The sequence below is a fragment of the Helianthus annuus genome, chromosome 1 (genome assembly GCF_002127325.2).
Source record: "Helianthus annuus cultivar XRQ/B chromosome 1, HanXRQr2.0-SUNRISE, whole genome shotgun sequence".
Classification (NCBI taxonomy): domain Eukaryota; kingdom Viridiplantae; phylum Streptophyta; class Magnoliopsida; order Asterales; family Asteraceae; genus Helianthus; species Helianthus annuus.
Window position 1 is genome coordinate 116,557,444 of NC_035433.2, and position 14,204 is coordinate 116,571,647.

Below are 14,204 nucleotides of genomic sequence, written 5' to 3' on the forward strand. Positions count from 1 at the left end.
AAAACTCGGACCACTTGTTTTCTTGTTTAAACTTCGGACCAAGCCCATACCTTTAAAACTCGGACCTTCATTGCAATAAATAAAACTCATACTTTTATTTATTAACAATATTCGGACCCATGTTTTCTTTTATCAGAAGTTCGGACAAAGCACATCACATATAATTCGGACATGGCATATCATAAAACTCGGACAAAGCATGTTTACAATGAAACTCGGACTATGTTAAGCATGAAAAGGTCGGACTAACATCAATCATAATCATCCGAATATTCAACTTCATTGTAATTGTAACAGTTACGTTTTCACGTTTTCATGATCAAGAAACCCTAACTCATTCTTATGCATTGCAGTGATCAATCAACAATCAATATTTCTAACATATCATGCATCTTAATCATCAGGCAATTGATTAAACAACCAATCATAACCATTTCACAATAAATCAGAATTGATCAAAAACACAGAACTATCATATGAAGAACTAGGGTTTTAGCATGAATCAATCAATCAACTATTAACAACAAACAATCATTAAACAATTACCTTGGATTGATTCTAGACAAAGAGAGGAAATCAAGAGTGATGAAGAGCTTGTGCCAATGATGAAGATGATGATTGCAAGAGAAGATTGGAGAAATGTGAAAGTACGTGTTTTGATTCTTGGGTGATGATTAGTGAAAGGGATTAGGGTTAAGAATGATTAAAGTTTCACTATTAGCACTAAGCACCCTTAAGCATTCTCTATCACGTATTACATGCACAAGTTATGCAATTTACAGTTTCATCACCACATTCAAGTATTTGACAAATCATTCATAAACCTTATCAAATCCAAAACGTATACAGTTACAAAGCAAACCAATTGTGCAAGTGAACAACTTAACAAACAGTGAACGTGCAATAAATGCGAAAGTGGAATCTTGGAAACTCGAGTTGTCACATTATCCCCAACTTGAAAGAAATTTCGTCTCGAAATTTAGCATGCGGTTACTGAGGAAGCTAGGTAAGTTGTATCGTTTACTGGTTTTCCTAGGGTGTCACATCATCCCCCCGTTGATTTGGAATTTCGTCCCGAAATTCTGCAGTAGTAGCTTCAGCCTCAGTAGTAGTTGCATTGGTTTCGAATAACTGGGGATACTTGAGTTTCATTTGATCTTCCCGCTCCCAGGTGAACTCTGGGCCGTGACGGGAGTTCCAACGAACTCGAACAAGAGGGATTCTCGTGTTCTTGAGGACCTTAACATCCTGGTCCGTGATTTCAACAAGTTCCTCGACGAACTGCAACCGCTCGTCGACAGTGAGCTCCTTTAAGGGAACTATGAGGGTCTCATCTGACAGGCACTTCTTCAGATTCGACACGTGAAAAACATTGTGAACTGCACCGAGTTCAGCTGGTAAGTTTAGTCTGTAGGCCACTTTGCCTATTCTTTCTGTGATTTCGAATGGTCCGACATACCGCGGATTGAGTTTTCCCCGTTTCCCAAAACGAACCACACCCTTCCAGGGTGAGACTTTAAGTAAAACCCGGTCCCCGACCTGAAATTCCAATGACTTCCTACGCTTATCCGCGTACCTTTTCTGACGGTCGCGTGCTGCCGCCATGCGTTCTCTTATCTGTGCAATCTTTTCCGTGGTGTCCACTATAAGTTCTGGACCCGTGATCTGACTATCCCCCACCTCTGCCCAACAGAGAGGTGACCGGCATTTACGCCCGTACAATGCCTCAAATGGAGCGGCTTCTATGCTGGTGTGATAACTGTTATTGTATGAAAACTCCACTAAAGGGAGATGCTTTTCCCAGCCGTTGCCAAAATCGATAACACATGCCCGAAGCATGTCTTCTAAAGTTTGAATCGTGCGTTCAGACTGCCCATCCGTCTGAGGGTGGTAAGCCGTGCTCATATCTAACCGAGAGCCAAAAGCCTTGTGCATTGCTTGCCATAGTTCTGATGTGAATCGTGCATCGCGATCCGAAATGATAGAGGTGGGCACCCTGTGCCTCGAGACCACTTCTTTCAAGTAGATGTCTGCTAATGTGGAAAACTTGTTTGTTTCTTTGATTGCCAAGAAGTGAGCAGACTTGGTGAGTCGATCCACGATCACCCAAATAGTATCGTTCCCACGCTGGGATCTAGGTAGGCTAGTAACGAAATCCATGGAAATTTCCTCCCATTTCCATTGTGGTATCTTTGGTTGTTGGAGTAAGCCTGCTGGTTTCTGATACTCCGCCTTGACTCTTGCACAGGTCAAGCACTTGCTGACATAGGTAGCGATGTGGGCCTTCATGCTAGGCCACCAATAAGTAGTTCTGATGTCGTGGTACATTTTATCCGACCCTGGATGTACCGAGTAGCGAGACTTGTGAGCTTCATCCATTACCAGCTCGCGTAAGTCTCCAAAAAGTGGGACCCAAATACACCCCGTTACATAGTAGGCGTCGTCTTCCTTCTGTTCTAATCGTTGCCTTGAGCCGCGTAGCGCTTCAGCCCTAACGTTTTCTGGTTTTAATGCTTCTATCTGAGCATCTTGTATCTGTGCTGGAAGACTAGACTGAATGGTGAGTTGCAATGCTCGTACGCGCTTAAGTGTAGTATCTTTCCGACTGAGGGCATCAGCCTAGGGCTGTAAACGAACTGAACGTTCAGCGAACAGTTCGTGAACCGTTCGGCGGGAAGTTCGTTTACGTTCGTTCGTTTAGTTAATGAACGAACATGAACAAGAAATTCCGTTCGATTAGTTAAATGAACGAACACGAACAACTGCCTTGTTCGTTCAATTGCGTTCATGAACGTTCGATAACGTGTTTGTGAACATTCGTTCATGTTCGTTGTTTATGTTGTTCATTAAATATTTTTTAGCATTTATATATTTTATCTAAACCTTTTATATTCCTTAATTCTTATTTATCTCATTACCCAAACAAATAAAATAGGAAACCCTACCTCCACATTTCTTTCTTATTATTCACATCGAAAAACACAATTGAACTTCGTCGATTTTATCTGTGTTCGTTTGTGTTCGTGAACTGTTCAGGAACACGTTCATTTCCTTAACGAACGAACACGAACAAAAAATCTCGTTCGGTAAGTGTTCATGAACCGTTCGTGTACAGATAATATTCTTAACGAACGAACACGAACAAGGCCTTGTTCGTGTTCGTTCGGTTCGTTTACAGCCCTACATCAGCCACAACATTGGCTTTGCCTGGATGGTACTTGATAGCGCATTCGTAATCGTTCAATAGTTCGACCCATCTTCGTTGTCGCATGTTCAAATCCTTTTGCTTAAGGATATGCTCGAGACTCCTGTGATCGGTGTAAATAGTGCACTTGGTACCGTACAGGTAGTGTCGCCATATCTTAAGCGCGAAAACAACAGCTCCCAGCTCTAAATCGTGCGTCGTGTAGTTCCGTTCATGAACCTTGAGTTGACGAGAAGCGTAGGCAATGACTTTATCCCGCTGCATCAATACACAACCAAGACCCTGAATTGATGCGTCACAATAGACCACAAAATCGTCCGTGCCCTCTGGCAATGAGAGAATAGGTGCACTGCATAGTCTATCTTTCAGGTACTGAAAAGCCGATTCTTGTATATTACCCCAACGATAGGTAACACCCTTCTGTGTCAGCAATGTAAGCGGCTGTGCGATCTTAGAGAAATCTTTGATAAATCGTCTGTAGTAACCCATCAAACCCAAGAATTGGCGTATTTCCATTGGTGTTCGCGGTGCAGGCCAGTTCCTGATCGAATCTACCTTGGATGGATCAACATGAATCCCATCCTTGTTTACCACATGGCCTAGAAAGTGGACTTCACGAAGCCAGAAGTCGCATTTTGAAAACTTGGCGTACAGTTGTTCTTTTCGAAGAAGTTCCAAGATAAGACGTAAGTGCTGCTCGTGTTCCTCCTGACTCTTAGAGTAGATCAGAATGTCGTCGATGAAAACGATGACGAATTTGTCTAAGTACGGTTTGCACACCCTGTTCATAAGGTCCATGAAAACTGCAGGCGCGTTCGTTAGCCCGAATGGCATGAATAGAAACTCGTAATGGCCGTAGCGAGTTCTGAATGCTGTCTTGGAGACGTCCTCATCCCGGAATCTCAGCTGATGATAACCTGACCTCAGATCAATCTTGGAGTAATAGCTCGACCCTTGCAACTGGTCGAATAAGTCGTCTATACGCGGAAGAGGATAACGGTTCTTCACTGTGACCTTGTTCAGTTCGCGGTAGTCTATGCACATTCTGAATGTACCGTCTTTCTTTTTCACGAATAATACTGGAGCTCCCCAAGGCGAAGAGCTTGGACGAATAAAGCCCTTTTCCAAGAGCTCTTGTAGCTGCTTTGACAGTTCTTCCAGTTCAGTTGGAGCTAAACGATACGGTGCTCGGGCTGTTGGTGCTGCTCCTGGAGCTAGCTCGATTTGAAACTCGACCTGGCGATGAGGCGGTAGACTAGGTAAATCTTCAGGAAACACTTGAGGAAATTCGCGTACCACAGGAATATCCTCTATTCTTTTCTCTTTTGCTGATGCATCAGTAACTAGTGCCAAAATGGCAGTGTGCCCCTTTCGTAAACACTTTTGGGCCTTCAGGAAGGAGATGATGCCAACCACAGCACCACTCTTGTCGCCTTGAACTTCGAGAGGTTCTTGACCAGAACGGGGAATACGAATGATCTTTTCTTTACATAGGATCTCCGCTTACTGCTTGGATAACCAATCCATACCAACGACGATGTCGAAACTACCCAGAATTATAGGAATAAGGTCGATGGAGAAAGCTTGACCAGCGAGGATAAGGTTACAACCCTGAACTATGTGTGTGGCTTCTAGACTTTTACCATTAGCTAACTCTACGACATGCTTGGTGTTTAATGGAGTTGGTGCACGTTTTAACATTTGGCTAACTTTAAGAGACACATAACTGGTATCCGCACCCGAATCAAACAAAACAGTAACGTAAATGTCGTAGAGAAGAAACTTACCCATGACCACATTAGGATCGTTCCTTGCGTCACCTCGACCCAGCACAAAAGCACGACCCCTAGCTTCATTGTCGTTATTGTTCCCACCGTTGTTGTTACCATTGCCTTGGTTGTTGTTGTTGTTGCGATCCTGGTTCTGGTTTAACTGGGGGCAATCACGCTTGAAATGACCTTCAGCCCCACACTGAAAACATCCCCTGTTGCTCCGATGTTGCTGCTGCTGCGGGTTTTGTGGAGCTGGTGGTGGGAGCTGCTGATTCTGATTCGCAGGTCGTGAGCTCCTGCAGTCTTTAGCTTCGTGCCCTAACTTGAGACATCTCTGACAACGTTCCTTGCGACACCGTCCACTGTGGTGTCTGTTGCACCTGTTACATAGTGGGTGATTTCCCCGATATCCACCCTGCCCCTGACTGCCTGACGATTGCTGACTCGAATTCTGGTAGTCATTTGTCTTGCGCTGCTGTGCTTGAGACTGAACAGAAACTGATCCCTTGCTGGAATCCCCATCCCACTTTCTTTTGTTGTCACTGGGAGTAGCAGAGGTTGTGACAGCAGCAGTGGTAGCACTGATGCGTTTTGGCAGCTTGTTCTGTTCCACTGCTTGATCGGTGAGTCGATGAGCAAGGCGTTGAATAGCCTGGATATTGTCAAGATTAGCCGATGTCACATGGCTTTGAATTTCTGGCGCTAACCCCTTGAGATACAACTCAATGCGCTTGATTCGAGGGTCCACCATAGTTGGACACAAGATGGCCAGTTCATTCGACCGTTTAGTATAAGCTTCGATTTCCGACCCTGTCATTTTCAAATGGTAAAACTCATCTTCCAACTTGTGGATGTCATCCCGTGTGCAGTATTCACGCTTAATCAGTTCCTTGAAATCATTCCAAGGGGTGGCGTTAGCAACTGCCAACCCTAGGATCTGTACTTGCGCGTTCCACTAGGTTAGCGCTATTCCTTCGAGAGTGCCAGTGGCGTACTTCACCCTGCGAGCCTCAGGGCATTCACACATTTCAAATACTGACTCTAGCTTCTCAAACCAATGGAAGAGTCCCACTGCCCCCTCGGTGCCACTGAATGTGCTTGGACGACAGTCCATGAAGTTCTTGAAAGTGCAGACGGGCTGCTGAGCGTGTTGACCTATCGTGTAAGAATAGGACAAGATTAAACATAAGAGTTAATGTAGGATCTAAAGATCCTAGTGTGAATCACATCCGCGGGGTATACTACCTGCTTGTGCAGCTGCAAGTGCCGCAGCTACTTGTTCAGCAATGAGAGCCGTCAACTGGGCTTGAGTCATGTTAACACGTCCAGACATGATCTTCACATCAAAGGCAACATAAGTGAGATAGGTTCGCGAATAGTGCGATGACAGAAGAGTGTAAGCACACAAGTGTTCTCAAGCAGTAACATATAGTAAGCAATGTAATCTAAGCATACCACGAGCAAAGTTCTATGTATTTCTAGCAAGTAGGCAATAAACATAAACCTTATTACCTAGGATGTTGAGTCTTGCACGTGGAGCGAAGCGTCGTTGTGGATCGTTGAGCACTGTACTGGTTATAGTCTGGTTTTAATAAAAACGTTTTTCCCATATTAAAACCAAGTTCTCTATAACGAATGGCTCTGATACCAATCTGTCACACCCCCAAAATCCACACGCGGAGTACCACCGCTTGGGAGCGTGACTGACCAGGATCAAGCCATCAATCATATTGAACATAGTATATAATAATCGAAGTAGTTCGTAAAAACCCAATTCAATACAATTGATGTTCAAACCAAACATAGTTTAAGTAGCGGAAGCATAATATGAAAACCCAATGTATGTAATAAGTTCAAGTGTTATAAAGTTTAACATAACATCCACGATCCATGCTCCACAACGACCTGCTCCTTCCTGTGCAAGCTCCATAAGTACCTAAGGTCCTGCAAGGCATGCAGCAGAGAGTCAACAACTAGTTGAGCGAGTTCACAGTTAATAGTTCAGTAATTGTAATAGTATAGTAAGCCTTGTCTTCGTTCATTAAGTCATGTACCGTATTAGTTCGTATCGCGGCCCATCTAGGCATGTATGCAAAGATTAGGGGAAAGTTTCCCAAGTATTCTAGACTAGGTATATTTGTATCGCGGCCACCCGGCATGTGTGCGAAGTTTAGCGTATAGTTCGCGGCCTTCCTAGGCATGTGTGCGAAGATTAGTCATATTATCGCGGCCAACCCCGGCGTGTGTGCGATGATCAGTTCTATAAGTATCACTAGTCTAGTCGTATCTTATCAATAACCCTTCCTCACCCGAGGACCATATAACTAAGTTCCATAAGCTAGGTAAGTACAAGCAAATAATCCAAACCTATTCCCACCCTGGGAACCCCATGCCTTGGCTGTGTGAACTCACCTTGGTTTGCTCGGTATGCTAAAGAATACACACGCTCACAGTTAATCAATCACGACCTATCGTACGCACGTATGTATAATCAGTTTTCGTTCGTAACAATCTTGCACACAAATCTAACGTCACATAGTGTGTTTGGCAGTTAATTATCATGCGGCATTTAAGCAGTCAGTCAAATCCATGTAAATTCATGCTTGACAGGATAAACAGGCAGTTAACATACTTTACCAGGTTAACACATTTAACAGGGTTACATGCATATCTTAACAGAGTTAACATCTAACGGAATTAATAAACTAATAGAGTTTACTAAGTTAACAACGTTAATAATGAACAGGTTCAATAAACTAACAGTGTTTCATGCTGAACAGTGTTACCAATATACTTAACGGGGTTAACAGATTTAACATAACGAGTTTACTGTACTAGCATCTTGGACGAAAACACAACAGACTTGTCCTATATGTCATTCAAAAACTCGGATCATGTGTTACAATTTAAAGCTCGGATCATTCAACACTTATAACTTCTGATCACATGTAATATAAAACTCGGACCAAGGGGTTATCCCTTACAAAGCTCGGACAAGGGTTTCATCCTTGTCAAAAAGTCGGCCATCCTATGTTACAACAAAACTCGGACAACATACATAACCTTAACAAATTCGGACCATGTGATCTTTAAAAGTCGGACAGGCTTATGCCTTATAAAACTCGGACATCTTTAATACCCTTTAAAGTTCGGACATCCCAAGACCACTTACAAAAGTCGGACTTCCTTATGCCTTTCAAAAAGTCGGACCATCTTATATAAAGTCGGACTATGCTTTTTAATATATAAAAGTCGGACTCATGCTTTATTAATAAAATTCAGACTTCACCCATTCATTAAAAAAACTCGGACCACTTGTTTACTTGTTTAAACTTCGGACCAAGCCCATACCTTTAAAACTCGGACCTTCATTGCAATATATAAAACTCAGACTTTTATTTATGAACAATATTCGGACCCATGTTTTCTTTTATCAGAAGTTCGGACAAAGCACATCACATATAATTCGGACATGGCATATCATAAAACTCGGACAAAGCATGTTTACAATGAAACTCGGACTATGTTAAGCATGAAAAGGTCGGACTAACATCAATCATAATCATCCGAATATTCAACTTCATTGTAATTGTAACAGTTACGTTTTCACGTTTTCATGATCAAGAAACCCTAACTCATTCTTATGCATTGCAGTGATCAATCAACAATCAATATTTCTAACATATCATGCATCTTAATCATCAGGCAATTGATTAAACAACCAATCATAACCATTTCACAATAAATCAGAATTGATTAAAAACACAGAACTATCATATGAAGAACTAGGGTTTTAGCATGAATCAATCAATCAACTATTAACAACAAACAATCATTAAACAATTACCTTGGATTGATTCTAGACAAAGAGAGGAAATCAAGAGTGACGAAGAGCTTGTGCCAATGATGAAGATGATGATTGCAAGAGAAGATTGGAGAAATGTGAAAGTACGTGTTTTGATTCTTGGGTGATGATTAGTGAAAGGGATTAGGGTTAAGAATGATTAAAGTTTCACTATTAGCACTAAGCACCCTTAAGCATTCTCTATCACATATTACATGCACAAGTTATGCAATTTACAGTTTCATCACCACATTCAAGTATTTGACAAATCATTCATAAACCTTATCAAATCCAAAACGTATACAGTTACAAAGCAAACCAATTGTGCAAGTGAACAACTTAACAAACAGTGAACGTGCAATAAATGCGAAAGTGGAATCTTGGAAACTCGAGTTGTCACATTATCCCCAACTTGAAAGAAATTTCGTCTCGAAATTTAGCATGCGGTTACTGAGGAAGCTAGGTAAGTTGTATCGTTTACTGGTTTTCCTGGGGTGTCACATAGTACGTGAATTTTTAGAGACGCTACTGATGTTATGGATTTACTATAATCAAAAGTTGATAAGAATCTTGAGGCAGTCATGTTTCTTCAACATCTCGAATGCTTCTTTTATATTTTCCAATCGTATTTCGTGTATAAAAAGCTTATCCATCTCTATCTCCTGATAACATACAAAACAAAAATGAATATATTTACAAAAATAATCCATTCGTTGTGCTTGTCTCGTAAAGTGCGGGATTTCAATTGAATTCCTTTATTATAATTTGAAAAAAAAGCTAAATTTTGTTTTACTTAAAGAAATTTGATAGAATCACTCAAAATACATTTATTCTCGAATCAGTCATGTTATAATATGAATTTAGATTTCAGTTTTACAAATAGTAAGAATCTTTACAAATATAATAAAAATTCTAATTATATTTGAAGTTTAATAAACCAAAGTCCCGATAAGAATAATATTCATACCTTATTGATACATTTGTGGAGTATAATAGGGAGATCAGATTGGGTTTTGATACCACCCATTACTGAACCCTTCAAAGTCCGACCACTCAATAGGGTCATGTTTTTTATCGCCCAGTTCGTCTCCATCCCAACTCCGATAGCTACAGTTGTGCCTATCCCCTGCCATATGAAACTTATGTTTATAATGGTATTTAAGAAAATAAAACAAACTTGGGTTGTGTTGAGTGTACAATTTTAGAGGCCTCGAGGGCTTCGCTCAACAAGGGTGCGACTCCGGTGCACTCGAAGGAGTAGTTGACACCTAACCCGTTTGTCATATCTTTCACCAAATCCGACACCAATTTATCAGGGTGGTTTCGAGGGTTGATGAAATCGGTCATCCCAAAAGCCTCTCCTATTGCTGCTTTCTTTATGATCGTAGACGCCCCTTGCATTTGTGCTCCTTTAATTGCCTGAAAAGTGTTTTCAATATATGGTTTTACCTAAGGGTGCAAACGAGATAAACCGCTCGTGAACTACTCGAGATTGACTCGTTAAAGTTAAAGTTTGAATCGAGTCGAGAATAAACGAGCTCGAGCCTACAAAAAGCTTGTTTAATAAATGAGACCGGGTTGAGCTTTATTTATCGAGCTCAAGCCAGCTTACGAGCCTAAATGAACCTATTATTTATCTAAATTTAATAAATATATATATTTTATAATAATAATTATTCTTGTATATAAATAGTTATAATAAACGATTCAAGCCCGAACTAGACTATCACAAAACATTTTTGAGATGAATTTTTAAAAGAAAAAAATATAGGTAATATGAAGACGCTTTTGCTATGGATAGTGTAACAATACTATGACCATTTGCGACGAGCAAAAGGTGTTGCAATCCATCGTAAAGTACCATTTTATTACAACTAGAATTGCGACCCGTCGCAATGCGGCGGGGATTTTTTTAACTTGTTTTCGCAATTTGCTACACACTTTTCCAGACTATTTTTAATAATTTTTCAAAAATTTATTTTTATAGTTCACTACGGATAATAGGAGTAAAAACTAAAGCATATACCCCAAGACCAACAACACCAAGACCAAAAACCGCAACCGAAGAACCTTTAGTGACCGCAGCTTCCTTCCATGGTGCACCAAGGCCAGTTGTGAAGCCACACGAGAGGAAACTAGCATGGGGAAGAGGCACCCTAGGGTCAACCTTAATCACGTAATTGGCATCAATGACCGTGTACTCAGACCATGTGGCGCAACTAGAGATGTGGTAGGCGGTTTCTCCGGTTAGCGCCATAGACATTCTTGAAGTGCCGTCACGCATGAGACCATTCAAGTTAACTGGGTGAACATTACAAATGTTAGTCTTTCCAGATTTGCAATTCAAGCATTCACCACATTCACCTAAATAGAGCGGCATCACAACGTCCCCGGGCTTGACCCGCGTCCCCACGTCTTCTCCGATGCTCTCAACCATCCTACACCCGAGTCCTAACCATGTTAGATACTGTATATTGAATCCAAATAACACATTGAAGCATTGTTATCATACATGGCATACTTACCCTACACCTTCGTGTCCAGGAATACGCGGAAACAAAGGCTGCATGGTTGACAAAACTATTAAAAACAAATATTTAAAACCCATGTTCTCAAAAGTAGAGGGGGGCGACTTGTAAAACCAGGAACCGATTACTAATCTTACCTGGTGGTTGGGACCATATTTCACAAAATAAATGATTTCACTTCTAAATTCTCATTTAGTGAATTATATACTTCAAGCACCAGATTTTCGTTATTTGAGGGTTCTTATTTTGTTAGCTTATAATAAATGCACACCAAAAGATAGAATAGTTTTACATCTAATTCTAAATTTTATGTGTGTATAAAACAAAATATTAAATAGTTAGTATTGGAATCTTAGAAATTAGAAAACAATTTTTCAAATAATATATGACTAATATATATATATATATATATATATATATATAATTTTATATTATTTCTACCATTATACAATTTTAGAAACCACTCCAACTAGTGAACTTATAAGAAAACTGATTCGGTAACCAGTCCAATTACAGAATCATTGTTGGAAACTTTGTGTAAATAGTTGGAAGAAAATCATGGACATACAATAGGTATCCCGTTGCAACATAGGATGTCAGTATGGCATATACTCGCACACAACATCTTGATCCTAACTTCCGTCGCTTTTGGTGGGTCCATCATTATCTCCTCCACAACGATTGCTCCACCCGCCTCCCTTACGACGGCGGCTGCATCCCAAATTCGGTTAACGACAACTTTGTTAACATTGTTTACAAATATTTAAGAATACCAAAACATCACAGGTATGTACCTTTGCAAGTAATAACATGTGGAATCTTGGATGTCATAGTGTTGAAAATGGGAGTGTGAGAAGACATACAAGGATGGAAGTTATTTGATGGTATCAATATTTGTTATTATATATATTGTCTATATAAAATGAAAGTTATCATAAACAGTAACACAAAAAAGGTTATATAATTTTATTGAGTCATACTTGATGAGTATGGGAACGTGGCCTGATAGATAAATGGCAATATTTAAACATTTGAAGTTGGATTGTTGGGATATGATGCTTCAAACTAGGGATCAGCAAATGGCATCGGTACTGAACCGGTACCGGTATCGAATTTACCGAACCGTGTATATTTTCGGTACCGATTTGATACCGACTTTTGACATTTTCGATACTAGTCTGGTACCGGTCTGGTACAGTACCGGTACCAGCATCCACTTTAGGGGATTTTCGGTACCGAACAGGTACCATGCTCATCCCTACTTCAAACTTCCATTGAAGAACCAACTTTCGATAATGTAAACATGTTTTTCGTTTATAAGTCTTAGAATACAATGTTTAATTTTAATGTTAATCATGTCTGGATGTAAGTTCTATTCTATTCTATTATATTATCTATACTATATAATAAAAAAAAAGTATTTATGGGACACTTGTCATTCATTGAGACTATCTATTTTTTTAGTTTCTTATTAAATTAAATAATTTACAATTTTGAGGATAAATGTTTTTTTTATGAACGGTTGGGGATAAATATTGATAATCAATTCTCAACTAAAAGATAATATTAAATCAAATCTAATCATTATTATATAATACTAAAATTATTGGTTATATTAAATTTAAAATTTAAAAATATGAATTATAATTCATAGCTTAATATATTACGGGTTATAATTTGTTGTTGGGTAAATAAACGGGTATGCTAAATCTGATTTCTATTTTAAATATAAAATAAGGATCGTTAAATTAGGTTCTTTGTAGTCTACAAATGCCTTATATAAAACAAAAATTATAAAATAACTTATATTCTTTTTAAACGGCTAAGCTTTTTTATCTTTCCATTAATTCTAAACTAAATAACTTATATGAGTATAGTCTACGAATCTATATCTATATCTATACTATATAATAAACAAACCTATGAGTGACACGTATCATTTATTGAGGCTATCTAATTTTTGTTTTCTCTTATAATTAATAAATAGTACTTCATAAATTCATTTTTAAAGACATGTTTTGATGACTGTATATGTCAACCGATTAAATTACATTTTATTCAACTTATATAATACACAATTTTATTCAACCTTTGTAATACGCAATTTTATTCAACCTATGCAACACATGTGTTTTTTTTAAGATATATTTTTTATTACTTAATGTATAAAATTATATTTATTCAACCCGTGTAACACACGGGGTTTTAACCTAGTACTACATATAAATGAATATTCTCATGAATAGTAACACAAAAAAGTTATAAAATTATTAAACACTATAAATAAGCAAGATGTTAGTGCATATATGTGTTGGGCTTTGGTAGTCTTTCAAAAAAATGGAAATTTTCTTTTTTAACCCTAAAGTTTTAATATTTGACAATTTAAGTTTAAACTTCTAATCTTTGTTTTCTTTTTAACCCTAAAGTTTTAATGTTTGACAATTTACCCTAAAATTTTAATATTTGACAAATTAAGTTTAAAATTTTTAATCTTTCTTTCCTTTTTAACCCTAAAGTTTTAATCTTTGACAATTTAAGTTTAAAGTTTTAATCTTTGGTAATTTAACCCCTTTGATTAATTTGATTTTTTACTTCTAATTCAATCGTTTCCATCTTTTGCGATTTAACCACTTTGATATTTTTTAGTTATGTGTTGTAATTTTGGCTTTAGGGATTTTTCAAAGAAAAAATGCTTATGCATATATGGTTGTTGTAACCTTGGCTTTGGGGCTTTTTCAAAAAAATTGGTTTTTTTTTTACTTTTCACCCAAAAGTATTTAAAAAATTACTTTTAACCCAAAACTATTTGTTTTTTTTTTACTTTTAACACAAAACTTTTTATATTTTGCAATCTA

At 38.6% G+C, this 14,204-nt stretch overlaps 1 protein-coding gene across 1 annotated transcript; it reads right to left on the reverse strand.

Moving 5' to 3' along the window:
* Nucleotides 1-9,079: 9,079 nt before the first annotated feature.
* Nucleotides 9,080-12,227, reverse strand: LOC110875800 (alcohol dehydrogenase 2). The gene is made up of 7 exons (XM_022124004.2): nt 12,144-12,227; nt 11,918-12,060; nt 11,347-11,384; nt 10,848-11,259; nt 10,019-10,240; nt 9,789-9,947; nt 9,080-9,483 (listed from the first exon to the last, which is right to left on the reverse strand). The coding sequence occupies exons 1-7, from the start codon at nt 12,208-12,210 to the stop codon at nt 9,373-9,375; spliced, it is 1,152 nt and encodes a 383-aa protein (XP_021979696.1). The 5' UTR covers nt 12,211-12,227; the 3' UTR covers nt 9,080-9,372.
* Nucleotides 12,228-14,204: the final 1,977 nt, after the last annotated feature.